We start from the raw sequence: 25,561 nt of genomic DNA, 5'->3' as shown, positions 1-25,561 counted from the left end.
TGTCTCTATGACATTCTGTTCATGAGATCTGAGCTTCATTTTTCCATTTGCGACTGAGTATGGGTACAATCAGGCAAAGTTTTGAGCATTTTGAACCAGAGGGGACCGAGCTATGGACCTCTGAAAATTGCCCTGGAGAATAATAATAATAAAACAAACAAACATAAAAGGGTTCCAGCAACTTCGTCGCTTGGCCCCCTAATAGAACCCACAAAAACAATAGGGTACCGTACCTATGGTACTTGGTCCCCTAATAAAACGTACAAACATAAGAGGGTTTCAGCAACTTCTTTGCTAGGCCCCCTAATCACTAGTAATGTTTAAGTAAATGTCTTAGTTGATATTATGTTTTTGTTTATCAACAGCTTTACAAAATTGTTAAGACATTTTATTTTAACATAGACTAAACAAGTATGGTGTTGCTAAAGCTGTTGTATTGTGTTGCAACTCTATTTCAAACCAGTGTAATGCACATTTCTCTTGCTAATTGGTATGCATGTCGTTTTCCAGTCATCACTGCTTGTGTCAATTGTCTCTCCTGATGTTGATGGGATCAAAACATACTAAGCTGATGCAGAGCTGATGAGTACACACACACACACACACACACACACACACACAAACACAAGGAGCTTAAGCAGAGCTAACACAGACACGAGTCAACACATGTGAATTCTGGAAGCTCCCTCTCCTCTAGGATGCTTTGATCAGTCCAACCATGGGAACATGGGAGCCTCGTTTCCTGCAGTAGCTCCAGAACACCTCACTGAGCAGTGACACAAAGAACAGCCATGTTAATAAACAGGCATCATTATGATCCCACATTTAAACAGTGGAAATAAGGTCACGTTTTACATCTTGTAGAGACATTTTTTCTCCCATTTCTTTATCACTTAAGCACGTACAACACCTGTCTACACAACCTCACAACATTGTGGTGAATTTGAGGTAAATCACAAGCTTATCACAAGCTTCTATAGCCAGATTACAAAGCCAGATTTTACTGCCACAAAGTTAAAAATAATTAAAGCTGCGAGCAGCGTTTCAGGGGGCCAAGCCGGGCACAGGAAGCATCTCACTTCATTCTCTCACTAAAGAAATGTTTAGCTATTTAAAAATGCCGCTAGTAGTCAGGATGTCCAATCGAAGGAGAGGAAATCAAAACAAAACAAAAAGACCTTGAAACCAGAAAAGGAGCCAGGCAATCCTAGTCCAGTCGATTAGAAAGGATGAATATTGTTGTCGCTGGCAGGTTTCAATCCCTGGTTTTCTATGTGGCACTGTCTTTAATCATTACGCTATTTAAACGGCAGAATGCAGCTTTAACCTCAGCTGTTAAATTTTTGCTGAAATAACTTTTATTATTACAACAGAACATTTATTAACGGAACTAAAGAGTGGTCTTGCAGAAAGATTGCATAGATAATAGCTATACAGCCTACTTATAATGAAAACAATGACTCCAATCACTCCATGGCTGATTCGATTCTTTGGAAAACCATAACAGTATATAAGGGTTACGTAAAACAAGGCTGAATGGCTGAAATGCACCTAGGGGATAAACATCAATGAGATACAGAATTTGGAATGTCTGAGAAGGGAATGAACTGGGGTTATAATATTGAAGGAGCAGGATGTTCCCACTACACCACAGGGCTTGCTGGCAGCCTGACTAGTCTCAGCGGGTTGTGATCTATAATACCCCAAATAGCATACACAGATGCATATTTAGAAAATCCACCAGAAGCATTTACAATATAACCATAAACTGTTTTGCTTTAGGCATACTATAACACAGCTACTGAAGGTTGCAGCCAGCAAAGTTTTTGTCTATTCTGAACAAATCCTAATATGTAATTTGTTTTGTCTGCAGCGAGACTGGTACAGCATGGCAGTCTGTGTCTCTAACCACTATGCTTTTTAACAAGGGATAGCCTGTCACTCCCTCACTTACTCAATAAGAGACAATCACTTTTCTTGACCAGCTTAGCTTATGTGGTCTGGCAAAACCCATATGTGTATATAGTGGAGAATGTGTGTATGTGTTAATTGTAGAGATATGGGACATTGTGCTTGTGGGGGAGGAGTCGGGTTTCTTGGATGAAAATAGGAATGTCTGTTTGCTGAGTGACAGGAGAATGTGTGTGTGGTTTTATGTGGAGATATAAGAGTGTGTAAAGAGAGACGAGGGAAAGTGTGTTTGGAGGGAGGGAGTAGAAGGTAGGGTAGGAATAAGTGTGTGGAGCAAAGAATGTGTCTTGGTGAGGAGTGGGGGGAGGAGAGTGTGGATTGTGTATAGAGAGAATATAATGTGTGTGTGATAGTGTGGAGGGAGGAGTGCATATATTAGCCATCTTATGTTAGCCACCCTGCGTTAGCCACCCTGCGTTAGCCACCCTGCGTTAGCCACCCTGCGTTAGCCACCCTGCGTTAGCCACACAGCTGAGTGACAGATAAAATCCTCTTCCTCTAACGTCACATGTACACGAAGTGGCCAAAATGATATGTCACCCTGGTTGAATTCCTAATACCATTGACTTTGAATGGGAAAGGGTTTAGCTTGTTAAGCTGAAGAATGTTTGGCTCAGTTACCTCATTTAGTGATTAACATCTCCAGAAAGTTATGTCTCTGACATATTGGCAGATTCTTGGTGAATTTCTTAAAATCAGTGAGGTTTGTAGGACCACAATGAGAGCTAGCTGTTCATACCTTTCAGGGTTCATTCCTGGCCTTGGTGTTTATCTGTAAAACAAGAAGCATCTTTCTTGGATAATCCTTTTAGGATTTATAGCCTTATATAAGATTTGCCACAACTATGTCAAATTCAATTGCGCATTGTGGCCACATCGTTTGAGTTACCAACTTTTTTACAGACTTTTAGAGATAATGGTCCACAGATACTTCACAGCAAACAGCATGCCAATCCATTCAACGGTCTCTGAGATGTCATTTAAGATGAAAACACTGGTGAGGTTTATAGTGCACCCATAAGGTCATTCTATACTTGACTTCTGCTGTCCATTTGTGGCAGAGATGTTAATGGGCATGATTCATTTGGTAGCTGTCGGATATTCTCATGTGGATTTATGGCCTTGTATAGTCATAGACCCACTCGCATCAATTTCAGTCGCTGAATTCAGCCATATTGTATGAGATATCAACTTTCCTTATATAACTTGAAAAGATAAGGGTTCAGAGGTCCATCACACCCAATAGCATGCAAATCTGTTCTGCAGTTTCAGAGGGAATGTTGTTAATGAGTTTTTCACAGATGTCAAAATGGAGGCCATATTGTTTGAGATATCAACTTTTCTTATATAGCTTTTAAAGACAATAGTCCAGTGGTCCTTTACACCAGTTATCATCCAAATCAATTCAGCTGTTTCGGAGGAGATGTCGTTTAAGTGTGTTTTTATCAATGGCAAAATCGTGAGAAACATCAGTGATGTTTATAGCGCCCCCAAGAGGTATTTCTGTATGGAAGTTTTCCTGTCCATTCCTAACAGACACATTTACGAGTATAATAATAATAATAATAATAATACATGGGATTTATATAGCGCTTTTCAATGACCCAAAGACGCTTTACAAAAACAAGCAAAACAAAGAACACTGAGAAATAAAATATACAACAACAAAGGGGCTATGGGAAGGCTTGTTTAAACAGAAATGGCTTAAGGCGTAGTCGGAAGGTGTTAAGAGAGTCAGAGTCAAGGATGGATTGTGGCAGTGAGTTCCAGAGCCGGGGAGCAACCCTGGAAAATGCCCTATCACCAAAGCTCCGTAGCTTGGATCTGGGGATGATGAGGTGGCCTGCTGTACAAGAGCGGAGTGAGCGTGAAGGTTGATAGTGTTGAAGAAGGTCCGAGAGGTAGGGGGGAGCAAGTTTGTGGAGGGCTTTGTAAGTCAGGAGGAGTATGTATCGTTTCATAGTTCTTTGATGTTCCATTTGGGATTAATGGACGTCTGAAGTCATAGACCTGCCCATCTCAATTTCATTAGCTGATTTCTGCCATACTATTTGAGATATCAGCTTTCCTTATATAACATTTAAAGATAATGGTTCAAAGGTCTTTTACACCTAACGGCCTGTAAATCCGTTCAGCGGTCTCGGAGATGTCGTTAATGTGTTTTTCACCAAATTCAAAATGAAGGAAGAAAAGGCGAATTTGAAAGACCCCAGAGAAATGTTTGGTCAGCATGAGAAGGGATATTTCTGGAACTTGGTTGCGTGTTTCTACGACATTCTGTTCATGAGATCTGAGATTTGAGTGCTACAGCGCCACCATGAGGAGTTTGGGTACCATGATGGCCAATGTCCTTCGGACCTTGGCTGTCTACAATCAGGCAAAGTTTGGAGCATTTTGAACCAGAGGGTGCCGAGCAATGGATTGAATGAGTTACATTTTTCAGAGTGAAAATATGTAAATCACTAAGTTAATTTGATTTAGTAAACCTTTTAAAACAATATGTTTTCTAAACACATGCATAAAATAAAACTAGACATTTCAGAGATAAGTAGGCTTAAGGTGATCATTTAAAAATATTGTGAAATATGAGACAAGGCAATGTCAAAAGAGTGTAATGCTGTCTCACTTCACTGCACTGCAAACACGACCATGCCCTACGAGCAGAATCTCATTTAGCAGGAACCACATCTGTTAAAACCCTATATCGGTAGGTAAGTCCAAAGACGGCATAGAGACTGAATGGAGAAGTGAGAATGAATTGGTCATAAATATTCAATGACTGGTACTATTCAGTAGAGGGCAGTCAGACTCCTTCTGCTTTGCCTCTCTTTATCTCTCTCTCAGCATGAAATAAATAGATTAAGGCTCCTGCTCTCTGTAGTACAAAAGATCTACTAAGACAGGAGAGGAGAGGAACGAGATGAGGAGAAGAAAGAGAGGAGAGTAAAAAAGAGGAAAGAGGAGTGTCTATACAAAACGGATGTGGACTGTGACAGGTCTTGTTTAATGCTTGGCAGTGAGGACTTGTAAAATGAATTATTTTTGCTGAGATAAAATGAATGAATGACAGCTACTTATTGATGTTTCCTAAATGAAAGCTGCAAAGTGAAGTGTTGGAGCCGGTCTTTCACAACAGGAGCATCTTGTTAAGATTTCTCAAATGAGAAAGAGTCAGAGATAACAGAATGATGTAGGAACAGTGTTTTTTTTTCACCACAGAAATGTTGACTAAGGTGTCACCAATGTTTCTGTCCAATAATGTCATAAATAAATGAATGAAATTGAGTGACAAGGATTATGGAATTCCCTAGTCCACAGTGCTTTATGAAGTGAATGTAAAATAGAAAAGGGGAAAGACGTTTTAGAGGTATTCCAGTCAGGTCCACTGTATCTATCTATGATCATGAAGCACAGAAGCGTGCTGCTCCAGCAAACCAGTCATATGTTTGATGTCAAGATTATGAGTCTTGTCACTCGTCAAAAACTAATTTACGTGCAGGACACATCACGTCATTGTCTTCACTCAATCAGTATACTTCTGTCTTCATAGCTCAGACTGTGCAAAGTCTCTTATACAATGATCCTCAAAGCCAGACTAGACTTTGATAAAGGGCAGACTGTGATGAAGGCCAGGATTTTATGAAGCCCAAACTGTGGTGAAGGCCAGACTAGACTGTGATAAAGGGCAGACTACACTGTGATGAAGGCCAAACTAGACTGTGATGAAGGGCAAACTGTCATGAAGACCAGACTACACTGTGATGAAGGGCAAACTGTGATGAAGGCCAGGCTTTTATGAAGTCTAGACTGTGATGAAGGCCAGACTAGACTGTGATGAAGGCCGGACTGTGATGAAAACCAGACTACACTGTGATCAATGCCAGACTAGACTGTGATGAAGGACAAACTGTGATGAAGGCTATTATGAAGGCTAGACTGTGGTGAAAACCAGACTGTGATGAAAACCAGACTAGACTGTGATCAATGCCAGACTAGACTGTGATGAAGGCAAAACTAGATTGTGATGAAAGCCAAACTGTCATGAAGACCAGTATAGACTGTGATCAAGGCCAGACTAGACTGTGATCAAGGCCAGACCAGACTATGATGAAGGCAAAACTAGACTGTGATCAAGGCCAGACTAGACTATGATGAAGGCAAAATTAGACTGTGATCAAGGCCAAACTAGACTATGATGAATGCAAAACTAGACTATGATGAATGCAAAACTAGACTGTGATGAAAGCCAGACTTGACTGTGATGAAGGCCAGACTAGACTGTGATGAAGGCCAGACTAGACTGTGATGAAGGCCAGACTAGACTGTGATGAAGGCCAGACTAGACTGTGATGAAGGCCAGACTAGACTGTGATGAAACCCAGACTACACTGTGATGAAGGCCAGACTGTGATGAAAACCAGACTGTGATGATAACCAGACTAGACTGTGATCAATGCCAGACTAGACTATGATGAAGGCAAAACTAGACTGTGATCAAGGCCAGACTAGACTATGATGAAGGCAAAACTAGACTGTGATGAAAGCCAGACTGTCATGAAGACCAGACTAGACTGTGATGAAGGCCAGACTAGAAAAACTCCTATAGGTTTGCCTGGTTAACCTGGGAAATTACCAATGTACCAAGGTATGTTTTAAAGACTGTCGTTTTGTTGCCTTCACTCCTGTTATAATGAAATGCTCTGAGAGATTTGTTGTGCCCCACATAACAGGCAGCTCGCCAGAATAACTGGACCCAATACAATTCGCCTTCCACCACAAAAGATCCACAGAATGACATTTCCATTAATATTCCCATGGCCTCAACACACCTTGAAAAGAGGAAGACCAATGTGAAAATGTATTCATTGATGTTTAGCAGTTTCTCTGTTCTTCAATGGAGCTTTACGTCAAATGTTTGGATTGTAATATCAGAAAGTGTCCATTATGTATCGGCAGTAGCAGCAGAATGACTGTGTTAATCAACATATATTCACAAGAAATTATGATTTGAGTGCATACAAAATGCATCCTAAAATGTAGAATTGTGAAAGGTCAAAGTAGCATTGTTCATTAGGAACTTGACAGTAATAATGCTATAGTGTTTATTTTATGCAACCATTACAACCAGTTACCTACTTATTCATTACAATAATAAAGTGTTTCAATGTAAACATTTACAAGGCTTTTTACCTAATTAGTAGCATCAGATCCTGTTTCACATAAATTGGAAGGGGGTTTCAGGGAGTGTTACAGAAACCTAATGGCAACCTAATGACACCCCCCCAAAAAACAATTACCCTGCCTCTTTCTCAGTTTCAAAACAGACATAGGGTTATGTATTTGGTGGCACATTAGTTGTGCTGATAAGCTACTCACCCTAACAAGATTGTGCTTTAGTGTCCAGGGTAGAGGATTCGGCGGACTGCTGGTTACTCAGTCCTCCTGTATTTATTTGTCATATTCACAGAATAATATTTTGGGGAAAAAGCCATAGAGCTTTTTTAGAAATCACTCTTCTGTGGCCAAATAGTTAATTGTCAATCAATCACATTTATTTATAAAGCCCTTTTTACATAAGCAGTTGTCACAAAGTGCTTTTAAAAAACACACAGCCTGAAACCCCAAGGAGCAAACAACAACTGTGTTGAATTTCAGTGGCTATGAAAAACTCCCTAAGAAGGCTGGAATTTAGGAAGAAACCTAGAGAGGAACCATGCTCAGAGGGGTGACCAGTCCTCTTTTGGTTGTGCTCTGTGAAAATTTTAAGTACAAGTTGTAATAATTAATAAATGCATGTGGGCTAATTGTGTGTTGTATTGCATTGCATGTTGAATATTGTGTTTTATTATGAGAATAGTTTCTGGAATAGGTAGATGTCATGAAAACACCTGTATTTCCCAAAGGTTTAACCTATACACATGTTAGTTATATTTTCTGGAAGGAAAGACTATAGGGAACAAGCTGGAACATGCTTCATAGCCATAACTACATTCTAATCGATTCAGCCAGCATCTAATTTCTGAAGGTCTTCTGAATGTGCATGGTAGCTAAATACACTTGTGTCCTGTTCAGGGTGGTTCAGCACTGCTCCAGTTAATGTGATCCTCTTAATTATCGCCTTAACATTGGAGGTGCGTATTTTCAGGCATGATGCTGTTATAGTCATTGCCTAATTTACAATACCAGTCAAAAGATTGGACACACTTTCACATACATTTTTTCTTTTGACTGGTATGAAGTATCAGTGGGAAGACACTTCTTTTATATTTTTTGATAAGCATTTCTAGGGGTGTCAACAGTCTTGACACACAGTTTTATATTTATTTGTTGATTTATTTAAGAATTATCTTTTACTTTGAACACTTTTCTTTTCAGTTCAAGACGATAAATAGCAAAACATTAATTTACTCTCATAAATGCAGAAAATAACAATCAGTTTTCTACTGTAACTATAAGCTAAGCTGGAGGAGTTTTTCATACATTGCAATTTGCCTATCGGAATAAGGCACATAAAATGCTAAAATCCTGTGTTAAGTAGATTTGGTTATTTGTGCTTTGCTCATCTTTTGCACTGCAAACAAAGAAAAACAATATTATATTCATTCAATATTCATGCATACTAAGGTTTCAAGCCCTACAATATTTAAGAAGTAATCATAATAATCTAAACGTTGTATTCACTCAGAGGAATTGTCTGGTGTGCCAAAAAAACATTTAATGGTTATTATTAAAAAGTCCACCAGTGTCACATCTCCATCTGTAGCCTCTCTTTCCTCTGGACCAACACAGCAACAGTGTTTGACATTGATTAAGTTGCTGCCGTTCCTCAACCCTCTGCATCTCAACATAACCCCGGACTTACGTGTCTTATTGCACACACCTGTACCCAATTCCCTAATCATTAAAGGTATTGATGTTCCTTCTGTTCCCCTGTCCCTTTTCTAGTATTGGGAATTCTTACACCATATAAGAGTGTTAGGGTATAAGTATGGGTTAGACTTCCAGGATACTCCTATTACAACCATGGCTGTTTATTGCTTTTAAGCAGTCACTTTAGTGTTGTTGCATGCGCAGGCCCTTTATGTTGGGGAATAAATACTCCTGCACTGCAAACCCTGCGCCTGGTTCCTTCCTTCGTGTCATTACCCTGACAACCAGAGTTTATTCATGCCTCAAAATTAAATGTTTTATTATACTTGATCGTCCTTAACCATTCACATGCTGGTGCTTTAGAATGGTTTTCCTTCTGTGTGAAAATGGCTGAAATGAAGATCATACACATATAAAAAGCCAAAGAGCAGCAGAGTCATCTACATTACTCTGATACGAGCTATATACTCGTGGAATATAGAAGGCTAAAGTAGTTCCTTACTACCAAATGAGTTCCATTTCCCCTCAGAGGGATTAATGAAAGTACTATCTTATCTTATAAATCAGCCCAGAGACATACTGAGAAAAAGAGCCAGCCAAGAGCTCTTTCATATTTGTTTCCCTGCATTAAAAATACAGGTCTTGCAGAAAGCTATGCGTGTTTAGACGATTTCCTTCAACAAACCGTGACCATCCTCTGGGCTCATGTGAGTTTGCTTTTCACTATATAGTTTCAGTTGTTTTTCAAACTTTTTTATGTCGAGGGTGAGTTCCCTCAGTGTATCTCACCAACTCAACAGGAGTTTACTACAGACATACAAACTAGTCTATAGTCTTAGAGTTGCTAGTGTCTGTAAGTCCTGACTTACAGGATACAGATTACATATCCATTCACAAGTCACTGTCATGTTAATTTTAGTTGGTTATTTAGAGAATAGTGGACACATTCATTAAAAACAAATACACAAACCTGGAATTGCAAGCATCTTGCTCCTATACAGGCTGTGATTTGTCTATGTAATAACACATTTCCCCAGGGTGAGACAAGCACATTGCTCCTATACAGAATTATCTGTCTATGTAATAACACAGTAGCCCAGGGTGAGACAAGCACATTGCTCCTATTCAAAATTATCTGTCTTTGTGATAACACAGTACCCCAGGGTGAGACAAGCACATTGCTCCTAATCAGAATTATCTGTCTTTGTGATAACACAGTACACCAAGGTAAGACAACTCTGAAACACTTCTGGTCTTCGTCCACCATCAGTGTGTTTTGGCCCTCCAGGACCAGTTACCCCACTGGCCTTAAATCAGGTGTTAGCGATGATTAATTATTAATAGCTAAACTTGCTGATTCAGACAAATGTTATGTGGTGGGTAACATGAAACAAGGTGTGTAACATGGGGACAGGCTGATTTCACATCCATCAGCGGTTTGCCAGACAGAGACATTAATTTAGTAATCATATACATACTGGAGCTTTAAATACAAACACATGATGGATGAATAAATAATTACAAGAGAAATTATGAAAGTTAATTTACTCTAACCCTATCCCTGTATGTGAATAACCCTATCACTGTATGTAAATAATCCTATCCCTGTATGTAAATAACCCTATTCCTGTATATGAATAACCCTATCCCTGTATATGAATAACCCTATCCCTGTATATGAATAACCCTTTCCCTGTATATGAATTACCCTTTCCCTGTATATGAATAACCCTATCACTGTATGTAAATAAGCCTATCCCTGTATGTAAATAACCCTTTCCCTGTATATGAATAACCCTTTCCCTGTATATGAATAACCCTTTCCCTGTATGTAAATAACCCTTTCCCTGTATATGAATAACCCTATCCCTGTATATGAATAACCCTATCCCTGTATATGAATAACCCTTTCCCTGTATATGAATTACCCTTTCCCTGTATATGAATAACCCTTTACCTGTATATGAATAACCCTTTCCCTGTATGTAAATAACCCTATCCCTGTATATGAATAACCCTTTCCCTGTATATGAATAACCCTTTCCCTGTATATGAATAACCCTTTCCCTGTATATGAATAACCCTATCCCTGTATATGAATAACCCTTTCCCTGTATATGAATTACCCTTTCCCTGTATATGAATAACCCTATCACTGTATGTAAATAACCCTATCCCTGTATATGAATAACCCTTTCCCTGTATATGAATAACCCTTTCCCTGTATGTAAATAACCCTTTCCCTGTATATGAATAACCCTTTCCCTGTATATGAATTACCCTTTCCCTGTATATGAATAACCCTATCACTGTATGTAAATAAGCCTATCCCTGTATGTAAATAACCCTTTCCCTGTATATGAATAACCCTTTCCCTGTATATGAATAACCCTTTCCCTGTATGTAAATAACCCTATCCCTGTATATGAATAACCCTTTCCCTGTATATGAATAACCCTTTCCCTGTATGTAAATAACCCTATCCCTGTATATGAATAACCCTTTCCCTGTATATGAATAACCCTATCCCTGTATATGAATAACCCTATCCCTGTATATTGTGTTTGTAAAATCTTTACAAGGATCTCTAATCAGAATTAAAATATAGATATCCAACATTTCCATGTCACGTGACCGATCCACAGGAGAGGAGCTAATTAATAATTGTTAGATAACGGCCATGTCATGTGACCGATCCACAGGAGAGGAGCTAATGAATAGTTGTTAGATAACGGCCATGTCATGTGACCGATCCACAGGAGAGGAGCTAATGAATAGTTGTTAGATAATGGCCATGTCACGTGACCGATCCACAGGAGAGGAGCTAATGAATAGTTGTTAGATAATGGCCATGTCATGTGACCGATCCACAGGAAAGGAGCTAATGAATAGTTGTTAGATAATGGCCATGTCATGTGACCGATCCACAGGAATGGAGCTAATGAATAGTTGTTAGATAATGGCCATGTCATGTGACCGATCCACAGGAGAGGAGCTAATTGATTCAATCTTGATTGAAATGCTGATTTCCTTTTCCAGCAGGACTTGGCACCTGCCCACAGTGCCAAAACGACTGGTAACTGGTTTGCTGTCCATGGTGTTACTGTGCTTGATTGGCCAGACAACTCGCCTGACCTGAACCTGATAGAGAATCTATGGGGTATTGTCAAGAGGAAAATGAGTTGACCAGACCCAACAACACAGACAAGCTGAAGGCCGCTATCAAAGCAACCTGGGCTTCCATAACACCTCAGCAGTGTCACAGTCTGATTGCCTCCATGCCATGCCAAACTGATGCAGTTATTCTTGCAAAAGGAGCCCCGGCCAAGCATTGACTTTGCAGGTGTTTTTTGTTAATTAAATAATTAGAGGTTGACATTTCTGTATTGTAAAAGTTTTATTACAATACAGACATCAAATTTTGAGATACTGGATTTTTTATTTCAATGAGCTGTAGGCCATAATCATCAAGATTGAAACAAAAAAGGCTTGGAATGTTTAACTTTGTGTAATGAATCCAGAATCTATGAAGATGTCATTTTTTAAATGAATTAAGGGGGGAAATGAAATTTCCATTATATTCTTATTTTTTTAGATGCACCTGTAATCCAGTAGTAAGGCCATTGTGTGTTTTCAGCTCTGCTCTGTACAAGAGGTGCCTACAGCAGATAGGTTTAACTTCTCAAGGCCTGTACAAATCTTGTTAGGTTAAACAGTAATCAGGTTTCAGTGGCCAGGGATCAGCCACCAGGGAACAGGGAACAGTCACCAGGGAACTCTGGTCAGGGAACAGTCATCAGGATTCTGTAGCCAGGTATCAGTTATTAGGCAACAGTCACCAGGGACACTGGTCAGGGAACAGATATCAGGTTTCAGTGGCCAGGGATCAGTCACCAGGGAACAGGGAACAGTCACCAGGGAACACTGGTCAAGGAACAGTCATCAGGTTTCAGTGGCCAGGGATCAGTCACCAGGGAACAGTCACCAGGGAACACGGGTCAGGGAACAGTCATCAGGTTTCAGTGGCCAGGGATCAGCCACCAGGGAACAGGTATCAGTCACCAAGGAGCAGTGGTAATGGAACAGTCATCAGGATTCAGTGGCCAGGGATCAGTCAATCAATCAATCAATCAAAATGTATTTATAAAGCGCTTTTTACAACAGCAGTTGTCACAAAGTGCTTTACAGAGACACCCGGCCTTAAACCCCAAGGAGCAAACAACAGTAGTGTTGAATTTCAGTGGCTAGGAAAAACTCCCTAAGAAGGTCGAATTTTAGGAAGAAACCTAGAGAGGACCCAGGCTCAGAGGGGTGACCAGTCCTCTTCTGGCTGTGCCGGTGAGATATTAAGAGTCCAATTGGAATAATAAACACATTTCTTTTGGCTAAATCCAGAGTATATTCGATTTTAGACTAGGTCAGAAGTATGACCAGGTGGACAAGGACAGGAACAGCAACGGTCCCCCCAAACCAGGTAATCCGCAGGTGTGGACCAGGACCTCATCTCCTTCTAAAATTTAAAATTGGAGGAAACTGAGAAAAGTTAGTAGTACATCCCTCATGTCCCCCAGCACAATAATAATAATATAGCAGCGTAACACCTTGGAAACTGAGACGGGGTGGTCCGGTGACCCTGTGGCCCTACCCGGGGGAGGCCCCGGACAGGGCCCAACAGGCAGGAAATCAATCCAACCACATTGCCAGGCATCAACCAAAGGGACACCCACCAACCGCAACCCCCCAGAATGAGGGCCGAGTATTATATCAGTCACCAAGGAGCAGTGGTGAGGGAACAGTCATCAGGATTCAGTGGCCAGGGATCAGTCACCAAGGAGCAGTGGTAAGGGAACAGTCATCAGGATTCAGTGGCCAGGGATCAGTCACCAAGGAGCAGTGGTAAGGGAACAGTCATCAGGATTCAGTGACCAGGGATCAGTCACCAAGGAGCAGTGGTAAGGGAACAGTCATCAGGATTCAGTGGCCAGGGATCAGTCACCAAGGAGCAGTGGTAAGGGAACAGTCATTAGGATTCAGTGGCCAGGGATCAGTCACCAAGGAGCAGTGGTAAGGGAACAGTCATCAGGATTCAGTGGCCAGGGATCAGTCACCAAGGAGCAGTGGTAAGGGAACAGTCATTAGGATTCAGTGGCCAGGGATCAGTCACCAAGGAGCAGTGGTAAGGGAACAGTCATTAGGATTCAGTGGCCAGGGATCAGTCACCAAGGAGCAGTGGTAAGGGAACAGTCATTAGGATTCAGTGGCCAGGGATGTGTGTGTATATATGTATATGACATATATGAACATGGAGTTACTTTACCCAACTGACAGCTCTGTTTTAAAAGCCAAGTCACAAGCATTTCACTACACCCGCAACAAATGCTATAATACATAACCTTGTAGTAAGTAATAAGTAAACCTTGATCAACAGTAGCCACGGCAACTGCATATTTAATCTAACCCATGGTAAAAAAAAATGCATTTTCTTATTTTCTTCAAAGGTAAGTACAGAAATAATCTATGAACTAATTTCATTCACACTGAAAATCACTGTACAAAAATAAATAAAATAAAACTGTAGACAATTTACTATAGACAAATAAAAGGAATTTGTAAAAATCATATCAACACAATACAAACACACAATCAACCGATTTTTTTAAAGAATCCTCAAAAATATTAAAATGTATTATCACATTACAGTTTACTAGTCTGGCCCACGCCCTAGATCCAGCTAGACTTATGACAATTCTTTGAAGCACTAACTCCCCTATAATGTTCTCATACCTTCAGCAGAACTTCAGGAATTTGTTTAATCACTGGCCATAAAACCTTGCTTCTACATTTCTGAAATGTGTTTAATCATTTGTCATGAAACTCTTTTAAACTCTCTAAATGACAAGCCTTATTATTCTTACTCTTGGAAGGCAACAATAAAAAACATAAAAAATGAAACAGAGGAAAGTCAAAAAATACTTGTCACAAGTTTGGAAGAAAACAAAATATGGTGTAAGTCTATAGCAACACTGTTGCAGAAGTCAAACAAAAAAAGTATATCATCCAGGGAAAACGAAGGCATTTTTGCATTCATTCAAACAAAACATTTGCTGCACGAATAAATAAATGCCCTCTTCACAAAATAATTCTTCTCACAATCCCAGTCATTGAGTGGCCTTGAAATAAAAATTACATAAGACAAACATTTACAACCTCTGAGTACAGACCCAATGGGACAAGCAGGTACATGTGGGCACATGAGCGGTACCATCTCTGAGTACAGACCCAATGGGACATGCAGGTACATGTGGGCACATGAGCGGTACCATCTCTGAGTACAGACCTAATGGTACATGCAGGTACATGTGGGCACATGAGTGGTACCATCTCTGAGTACAGACCTAATGGGACATGCAGGTACATGTGGGCACATGAGCGGTACCATCTCTGAGTACAGACCTAATGGGACATGCAGGTACATGTGGGCACATGAGCGGTACCATCTCTGAGTACAGACCCAATGGGACATGCAGGTACATGTGGGCACATGAGTGGTACCATCTCTGAGTACAGACCTAATGGGACATGCAGGTACATGTGGGCACATGAGTGGTACCATCTCTGAGTACAGACCTAATGGGACATGCAGGTACATGTGGGCACATGAGCGGTACACTATATTGATGTTATGCTCCTTATCAAACGGTCAAAGGCACTGTTGACATGAAACTTTGAATATCAAACAGTTAATGTTTAGAGTTAAAAAAAATATTCCTAAAATAATTTAAATTCACACTTACAGTCCACCCGGTTTAAATAATACCTATAATTGCGAAATGTATCATCATAAAAATGTTGTGTAAGAGCTGTTTGAAATTCTTTTTAGCCTACTCAGGTGAGATGAAACCTTTGGCCTTGATCATTATGCCACAATGTTATGTCATTGTAATAAGCCAATGACTGTTCAGCTGGGTAAGGGGGCGTGCTCTAAACCAGTCAAACAATACTGTATGTAAACATCTTAAAATGTGTTTCCGATTGTCCACAGACAATTAGAATATATAAGTCAAGGGAGATATATAAATATATATAGGAACTGCATCCATTTAATAAAAATCCACTGTGATTTATTTGTCATACAGTGAGAATATAAACAATAAAATGAAAAAGACTGAATGAGGGTTTTGATCGTACTGAACCCTGTCTTACCATCAATCCCAAAACCTCATTCACATTCTAGAAGACAAACATACTGCAACAGTTTACATTTCCCAAACACAGAACGACGTGAAGATGGATAAAGATTAAAAGATGCCCACATTAGTCAGTTTGGTCCTTAGATCAGAACAGAAATAAAGAGAAACACTTCTTAAATGCGTTCATTTAGCATCCTCTGTCCAACCCATTCACTCTCCCAGCCGGCCGCTAAAATGCACACGCACACTCACGCACACACACACACACACACACACACACACACACACACACACACACACACACACACACACACACACCCCGTAAAGCGTTAGTTAGAAGAAAGTGCTGCATTGCAACAACAGCAACAACGATACCCTTGATCCTTCGTCTGATGACCCCCAGCCGGCACTTCAGCGAAACAGAAAACATCCCTCCCTTCTCCTCCTCCTCCTTCCTCATCGACTCATTGTTACAAAAAGGAAGAGGCAGAAGAAAAACAGACTCCGGAGGAGAAGAGCGATATGAGCACTCTGTAACAAGTCACATGGAGCCTGGCTCAGAGGAGCAAACTGTCTCAGTCATGCTTGTTCTCTCTCTCTCTCTCTCTCTCTCTCTCTCTCTCTCTCTCTCTCTCTCTCTCCCTCCCTCTCTCACTCTTCTCACAGAAGAGAAAGAAATAATTTCTCTGTATCTTTGTATTTCTCTCACTCTCACTGTTACTCTCTCCCTATCGTTCTCTTTTGCTCTTGTTCTATCTTCTACTTTCCCTGCTGCTTGTCACCTTTTCCCTCCACATATTAAACCTCTTCAGATTGGAGAAACTTCAAGAGCTCTAAGGTGAGGTGGCAACATCAACCAAAAGAGGAAAAGAACACAAGTGCCAAGAGGCAGAGAGACAGTGAGAGACAGACACACAGTTAGACAGGCAGACAGGTAGACAGACACACAGTTAGACAGGCAGACAGGTAGACAGACACACAGTTAAACAGGCAGACAGGTAGACAGACACACAATTAGACAGGCAGACAGGTAGACAGGCAGACAGTTAGACTGGTAGACATCGGGATAAAACTGACAGCAACAGGAAACAATAGACAGTTGCTGGATGCTGTAGTGAGAGGGGAGACTAAGCAGGCAGCATGAAGAATGAATGCTGGACGCTTCCTGTCATTTACTGTGATCAGCACAGGAATACTGCCTGATCAATATTCATAAAGCTCTGCTCCTTTGCTTCTGGAGGCGGGCTTGGCTTTGCTCTGCTTCCTACTTTCTCCTCCTCCAACTTATTTTTCTCTTGTTCTCCTCCCTCTATTTTTGTCTTTCGTCCTCTTCCCTGCCTCTCTATCTCTATCATAGACATAGACACACTCCTACCCACCAAAGTATTACAGAAAAGCTGGAGTGAAATGTGCTGAATTACATGGAGTTCCACTCAGTGGAAGGAACACCAGAAGCTCTCCATGACACAAAGTGTTACTAATCACCAGTAGGGAGTAGTCACAGCTCTCCATGACACATAGTGTTACTAATCACCAGTAGGGAGGAGGAGTCACAGATATCCATAACACATAGTGTTACTAATCACCAGTAGGGAGGAGGAGTCACAGATATCCATAACACATAGTGTTACTAATCACCAGTAGGGAGGAGTCACAGCTCTCCATGACACATAGTGTTACTAATCACCAGTAGGGAGGAGGAGTCACAGATATCCATAACACATAGTGTTACTAATCACCAGTAGGGAGGAGTCAAAGTTATCCATGACATATAGTGTTACTAATCACCAGTAGAGAGGAGGAGTCACAGATATCCATGACATATAGTGTTACTAATCACCAGTAGGGAAGAGGAGTCACAGATATCCATGACACATATTGTTACAAATTACCAGTAGGGAGGAGGAGTCACAGCTCTCCATGACACATAACGTTACTAATCCCCAGTAGGGAGGAGTCACAGCTCTCCATGACCCATAGTGTTACTAATCACCAGTAGGGAGGAGGAGTCACAGTTCTCCATGACACATAGTGTTACTAATCACCAGTAGGGAGGAGTCACAGCTCTCCATGACACATAGTGTTACTAATCACCAGTAGGGAGGAGGAGTCACAGCTCTCCATGACACATAGTGTTACTAATCACCAGTAGGGAGGAGGAGTCACAGCTCTCCATGACACATAGAGTTATTAATCACTAGTATGGAGGAGTCACAGCTCTCCCAGAGAACAGGCTGAGGCTGATCACATTCTTATAAAATAGTTTTTGTGTGTTTTTAAACATTCCATTGTGTATGTAGGTTTAGTAACCTTTCAGATGTCAGAGATGGCAGCATTATTAGTGCCAAGAAATACAGCATACAGCCCACAGTACTGTACCAGAACATCTGTGTCTGGAGACCAGTTTCTACAGGGGAAACAGAGAACAGTAATGATGTGCCAATCAGGAACATTTTAGCAACCAGCCAAGAGACTATATGCATCTGAGGAAAATAAACATGAGGGGAATCAACCACCGAACACTCCAATGATACAGCTTCAATAACTTCAGCAGAATGAATAGGCAAGACTAGAAACCTGTCAACAGGCAACATGCAGCTAAGGTACACCTCAGTATATGAGGAGACATTGCAAGAACACTGTAGACAGGGTTGAGCCACTCCATGAACTTTTCCAAGTTTTTCCAGCTTTCCAGTTGAAGGATAAATGGAATAAAGAGGGAGGGATGCAGGAAATTCATTATCATAAAATAACAAAATCTGAAAGAACTAAGGACATTTTTGGAAACATGCAACCACATATTGCAGTGCAGTCCATACATATTTGGACAGTGACACAAGTATGTTTGCTTTGTCTCTGTACCTTTTGGACCTGAAAAGAAACAATGACTTAAGGAATTCCCCCGCTCAAAGGAGGGTTAGGGGTTTGGGTAAGGCTGTTAGCGGTTAAGATGTTACGGTTAGGAGGTTAGGGGTAATATATCAATCACATTTATTTATAAAGCCCTTTACATCAGCAGTTGACACCAAGTGCTTTTACAAAACATCCGGCCTTAAACCCCATGGAGCAAACAACAGTAGTGTTGAATTTCAATGGCTAGGAAAAACTCCCTTAGAAGGCCGAAATTTAGGAAGAAACCTATAGAGGAACCAGGCTCAGAGGGGTAACCAGTCCATTTCTGGCTGTGCCCGGTGAACATATTAAGAGTACAAATTGTCTAGAGTCTATTTAAACTTAGTCCAGGTCGGAAGCATGACCAGATGGACGAGGAAAGGGACAACACGAGGGAGGGGGAAGTGGCAGCACAGTGGCAGCTGAAATTGTCAGGCATCGTCTTGATCTGCAACACAACCAGGAGGACTTTTGACACGGACAGCAACGGGTCGTTCAAGCCTGGTACTCCTCAGGTGTGGACCAAGAATCTCCTTTGTAAGTTTAAAACAGCATTTTGAAAATGCATTCCTTATATCTACAATGATTTATAGTGGAGAAGGTGAACTGACCCTACTCCCCCAGCACAAAAATATGGGAGCGTAAGACCTTGGGGCTACGATAGGGGGGTCCAGTGACACTGTGGCCCTACCCGGGGGAGGCCCCGGACAGGGCCCAACAGGCAGGAAATCAAACCACCCACAATATATAGTCTCTTCAACTAGGCCTAGAATGTTGTGGAATACCTATTTTTGTTGCTAAAGGATGGGAAAACGTTTTTGTCAGTAACGTCTCAAAACACCATAACCCAATCAAATTAATTGCTTGGGCAAACGCCTCAAAACAATAACCCATTCAGTCAAATGGCTGCTTGGGAGGGGCTTCTACAGGTGCTCACGAGAATGTCTTCAGTGCAACTGTAGCTAGCTAGGTGAATATAGCAGCAAAATCGCTGAAGTTCAAGTTCATTTATGCAATACATCGAATTACACAGCGTCATCCTGCACAATTAAATTATTGTGACATGGCACACGACATCTAAGTAATAAGAATTTTAAATAAATCCCCAACCAAAATATGTGGATGTATGTCGCTTTTGTGGTGAAACATGTCTTTGAGAAACAAACAACCTTTTCCTAGGTAAATCGTCGTTATTGCGAGCGGACAACTCACTCGCTTTAGAATTTATAATAGGACCGGTATCACGTAATAATGGTGAGTTGTCTAAAGCGGTATGTGCAATCTTCTGCTCGGATATAATAGAAGTGGGGATGAGGTAGAAAAAATGCACTTTTGTGAGGGGAAAAGGCTCGTTCTAAACTGGCGCGGCAGTCTCAACCAAAAGATTTTCGCCTAACACATTTTTCCCGTTTTGACATCCGTATGCTGCTCCGGTTCCTTTTGCGTTCAGAATATGAAACCGAACCTCGATTATCGAAATCAGAGAAGTCCCCATAGTATCAATGACCTGTCCGTTTTCCATTTAAATACATCGCAGACTGTCGGCCGTGCTTGATAAATCAAACGTTTACCAAAGACTGTAGGAAGGCACCCCAAAAAATATCTCGTTTTTTCAGAACAGCACTTAAGCAGAGAAGATGTAATGGCTTCATTGACTAGATCTTATGAATGGAGCACATGTTCTTCCAAATCAGAATTACGTTTTTCCTACATTTTTGCTTAATTTCTGATATGTTGCAACCTAGGTAGGAAGTAAAACCTTTCAGGAAATGTGTTCTATCCATTGCAAAGAAATACTTAAACCACGCTGAACCCGCCGTCAAGGAGCTTGTGAGTGGAGGTTAACTTCTTTGAACAGGCAAGTTTCCCGACCTCCAAGGAGGCCAGATGAGACTGGAGGTATGGCCAGTGGTAATTTGATCACTGTACCTGCTAATTCTTTCGGTGTATGTAAATGCAACACCTCATGTGCTGAACACCTTCCCAAGCACCTTATCATGCAGGAACTACTATCGCTATGTATAAGTTTCACCATATGGTGTAATGTATCTCTGTATATTATTATCACCATATGGTGTAATGTATCTCTGTATTTTATTATTACCATATGGTGTAATGTATCCCAGTATATTATTATCACCATATGGTGTAATGTATATCTGTATATTATTATCACCATATGGTGTAATGTATATCTGTATATTATTATCACCATATGGTGTAATGTATATCTGTATATTATTATCACCATATGGTGTAATGTATATCTGTATATTATTATCACCATATGGTGTAATGTATCTCTGTATTTTATTATTACCATATGGTGTAATGTATCCCAGTATATTATTATCACCATATGGTGTAATGTATATCTGTATATTATTATCACCATATGGTGTAATGTATATCTGTATATTATTATTACCATATGGTGTAATGTATATCTGTATATTATTATCACCATATGGTGTAATGTATATCTGTATATTATTATCAACATATGGTGTAATGTATATCTGTATATTATTATCACAATATGGTGTAATGTATCCCAGTATATTATTATCACCATATGGTGTAATGTATATCTGTATATTATTATCACCATATGGTGTAATGTATCTCTGTATTTTATTATTACCATATGGTGTAATGTATATCTGTATATTATTATCACCATATGGTGTAATGTATCCCAGTATATTATTATCACCATATGGTGTAATGTATATCTGTATATTATTATCACCATATGGTGTAATGTATCTCTGTATTTTATTATTACCATATGGTGTAATGTATATCTGTATATTATTATCACCATATGGTGTAATGTATCCCAGTATATTATTATCACCATATGGTGTAATGTATATCTGTATATTATTATCACCATATGGTGTAATGTATCTCTGTATTTTATTATTACCATATGGTGTAATGTATCCCAGTATATTATTATCACCATATGGTGTAATGTATCTCTGTATTTTATTATTACCATATGGTGTAATGTATATCTGTATATTATTATCACCATATGGTGTAATGTATCCCAGTATATTATTATCACCATATGGTGTAATGTATATCTGTATATTATTATCACCATATGGTGTAATGTATCTCTGTATTTTATTATTACCATATGGTGTAATGTATCCCAGTATATTATTATCACCATATGGTGTAATGTATCTCTGTATTTTATTATTACCATATGGTGTAATGTATATCTGTATATTATTATCACCATATGGTGTAATGTATCCCAGTATATTATTATCACCATATGGTGTAATGTATATCTGTATATTATTATCACCATATGGTGTAATGTATCTCTGTATTTTATTATTACCATATGGTGTAATGTATCCCAGTATATTATTATCACCATATGGTGTAATGTATATCTGTATATTATTATCACCATATGGTGTAATGTATCTCACTATATTATTATCCCCATATGGTGTAATGTATCTCTATATTTTATTATTACCATATGGTGTAATGTATATCTGTATATTATTATCACCATATGGTGTAATGTATATCTGTATATTATTATCACCATATGGTGTAATGTATATCTGTATATTATTATCACCATATGGTGTAATGTATCAATCAATCAATCAATCAAAATTTATTTATAAAGCGCTTTTTACAACAGCAGTTGTCACAAAGTGCTTTACAGAGACACCCGGCCTTAAACCCCAAGGAGCAAACAACAGTAGTGTTGAATTTCAGTGGCTAGGAAAAACTCCCTAAGAAGGTCGAATTTTAGGAAGAAACCTAGAGAGGACCCAGGCTCAGAGGGGTGACCAGTCCTCTTCTGGCTGTGCCGGGTGAGATATTAAGAGTCCAATTGGAATAATAAATACATTTCTCTTGGCTAAATCCAGAGTATATTTGATTTTAGACTAGGTCAGAAGTATGACCAGGTGGACAAGGACAGGAACAGCAACGGTCCCCCCAAACCAGGTAATCCGCAGGTGTGGACCAGGACCTCATCTCCTTCTAAAATTTAAAATTGGAGGAAACTGAGAAAAGTTAGTAGTACATCCCTCATGTCCCCCAGCACAATAATATAGCAGCGTAACACCTTGGAAACTGAGACTGAGAGGTCCGGTGACACTGTGGCCCTACCCGGGGGAGGCCCCGGACAGGGCCCAACAGGCAGGAAATCAATCCAACCACATTGCCAGGCATCAACCAAAGGGACACCCACCAACCGCAACCCCCCTGAATGAGGGCCGAGTATTGCTAGTAGCGTACAGCCCAACTGCACAAGTGCGCAATAGAGAGTCAACAACAAGCCAGTGACTCTTCCCCCGAAGGGCATTGGAGGGAGGGCATCCCAGTGGCGACGAGAGCCCACCTGGCAAGACAGCAAGGGTGGACAGTATCAAGCCTACTGGTCACCTTCACGCCCCCGGGCCAGGCTACACCTAATTATAAACCGTGCTGTAGAGATGAGTTTTTAGTAGACACTTGAAAGTTTGCACTGAGTTTGCATTTCTAACCTTAATTGGCAGATCATTCCACGGGAGTGGAGCTCTATGAGAAAAGGCCCTGCCGCCAATTGTTTGTTTAGAAATTCTAGGTACAATTAAAAGGCCTGCGTCTTGCGATCTAAGGTTACGTGTAGGTATATATGGCTGGATCATTTCAGCAAGGTAAGTAGGAGCAAGTCCATGTATTGATTTATAGGTTAAGAGTAAAACCTTAAAATCAGCCCTAACCCTAACAGGCAGCCAATGTAAGGATGCCAGGACAGGAGTAATGTGTTCAAATTTTTTTGTTCTAGTTAGGATTCTAGCAGCTGTGTGCAGCACTAATTGAAATGTATTTATTAATTTGTCTGGATAACCAGAGATAAGAGCATTGCAGTAATCTAATCTAGAAGTAACGAAAGCATGGATTAATTTTTCTGCATCAGTTTTTGATAGGAAGTTTCTAATTTTTGCGATGTTTCGAAGATGAAAATAAGCAACTCTTGAGACATATTTTATATGTTCTTCAAAGGAGAGGTCAGGGTCAAGGGTAACGCCAAGGTTTTTTACAGTTTTTTGGGATACGACCATGCAGCCGTCGAGGTTCACAGTGAGATCTGCTAACAACGCTCTTTGTTTTTTGGGTCCTAAAAGGAGCATTTCTGTTTTATTTGAGTTTAAGAGCAAGAAATTCTCTGTCATCCACTTCCTAATATCTGAAACGCATGCTTCCAAAATAGCTAATTTAGGGGCTTCTCCATGCTTCATTGAAATATATAACTGTGTGTCATCAGCATAACAGTGAAAGTTAATATTGTGATTTCGGATTACATCGCCCAGAGGGAGCATGTATAGTGAGAAAAGTAATGGGCCCAGAACCGAGCCTTGAGGAACTCCAAAGCATACCTTTGACTTGTCAGATTTAAACCAGGCTAGAACATGTCCACGTAGCCCAATATTAGTTTCCAGTCTCTCTAAGAGAAGGGAGTGATCAATAGTGTCAAAAGCAGCACTAAGATCAAGAAGCAACAGGACGGATGCGGAACCTTTGTCTGAGGCCATTAGAAGGTCATTTGTTACCTTCACGAGTGCAGTCTCAGTACTATGATGGGATCTAAAACCAGACTGGAATATTTCATAAATGTTTTTTGTCTTTAGGAAGGCATTCAGTTGTTGGGAAACACAGAAGGTCATTTGTTACCTTCACGAGTGCAGTCTCAGTACTATGATGGGATCTAAAACCAGACTGGAATATTTCATAAATGTTTTTTGTCTTTAGGAAGGCATTCAGTTGTTGGGAAACACATTTTTCTAAGATTTTTGAGAGGAACGGGAGGTTCGATATTGGCCTATAATTGTTTAATATGTCGGGATCTAGATTAGATTTTTTTAGAAGAGGCTTAATTTCCGCAATTTTTAGTGAGTTTGGTACGCATCCGGAGGAAAGGGAGCAATTTATTATGTTCAGCATTGGCTGACCTAGCACAGGAAATAACTCCTTAAGTAATTTTGTAGGAATCGGGTCTAGCTGAGAGTTTGTGGGTTTAGAACTCATTACAAATTTTGTAAATGTGTCGAGCGATACGGTATCAAAAAACTCAAGTGTCCCCATTGACACCTGATCAGGGAGGCTCCGGAAATTTTCCGGACAACCGAGATTTTTAGGACCATAACTATTTAGGGATTCAGTTATTTGTTTTCTAATGGTGACGATCTTTTCATCAAAGTAGTTCATGTATTCATTACAACTAAAGTGAAGACCCACTTCACATGCTAAGCTTTGCTTTTTTGTTAACTTTGCAACTGTATCAAAGAGAAATTTTGGATTGTTTTTGTTCGCCTCAATCAGGTTGGAGAAATAAGCTGATCGAGCAGACGTGAGTGATTTTCGGTATTGTACTGTACTGTCTATCCAGGCTAGTCTAAATACTTCCAACTTGGTGGAGCGCCACTTTCCCTCCAATTTTCTGGAGGCTTGCTTAAGTGCTCTAGTATTGTCGGTGTACCAAGGAGCAAGTTTCTTGTTGCGTATTTCTTTAGTTTTTAGTGGTGCAACTATGTCTAATGTATTTCGCAGTATTGAGTTTAGATCCTCGATTTGATCGTTTACAGATTTATTTACTCTGTCATTTA

The 25,561-nt window shown here is 40.1% G+C and overlaps 1 protein-coding gene across 5 annotated transcripts in view; it reads right to left on the bottom strand.

Annotated features, from left to right (window-relative positions):
• Positions 1-25,561, bottom strand: part of grip2b (glutamate receptor interacting protein 2b) — a 399,250-nt gene that overhangs the window by 243,043 nt on the left and 130,646 nt on the right. Inside the window, exon 1 of one of the 5 annotated variants that reach the window (XM_029113938.2) lies at positions 16,407-16,560. The exons of the other annotated variants lie outside the window; for them this stretch is intronic. Coding sequence (XP_028969771.2) covers positions 16,407-16,491 — 85 coding nt within the window. The 5' untranslated portion in view covers positions 16,492-16,560. Of the gene's footprint in view, positions 1-16,406; positions 16,561-25,561 lie in introns of those variants that run through there. 5 annotated transcript variants of the gene reach the window in all.

Source organism: Esox lucius, chromosome 17 (assembly GCF_011004845.1).
Source record: "Esox lucius isolate fEsoLuc1 chromosome 17, fEsoLuc1.pri, whole genome shotgun sequence".
NCBI classification, from domain to species: Eukaryota; Metazoa; Chordata; class Actinopteri; order Esociformes; family Esocidae; genus Esox; species Esox lucius.
The sequence above is the reverse complement of the archived record's forward strand: the minus strand, read 5'-3'. Positions and strand labels throughout refer to the sequence as shown.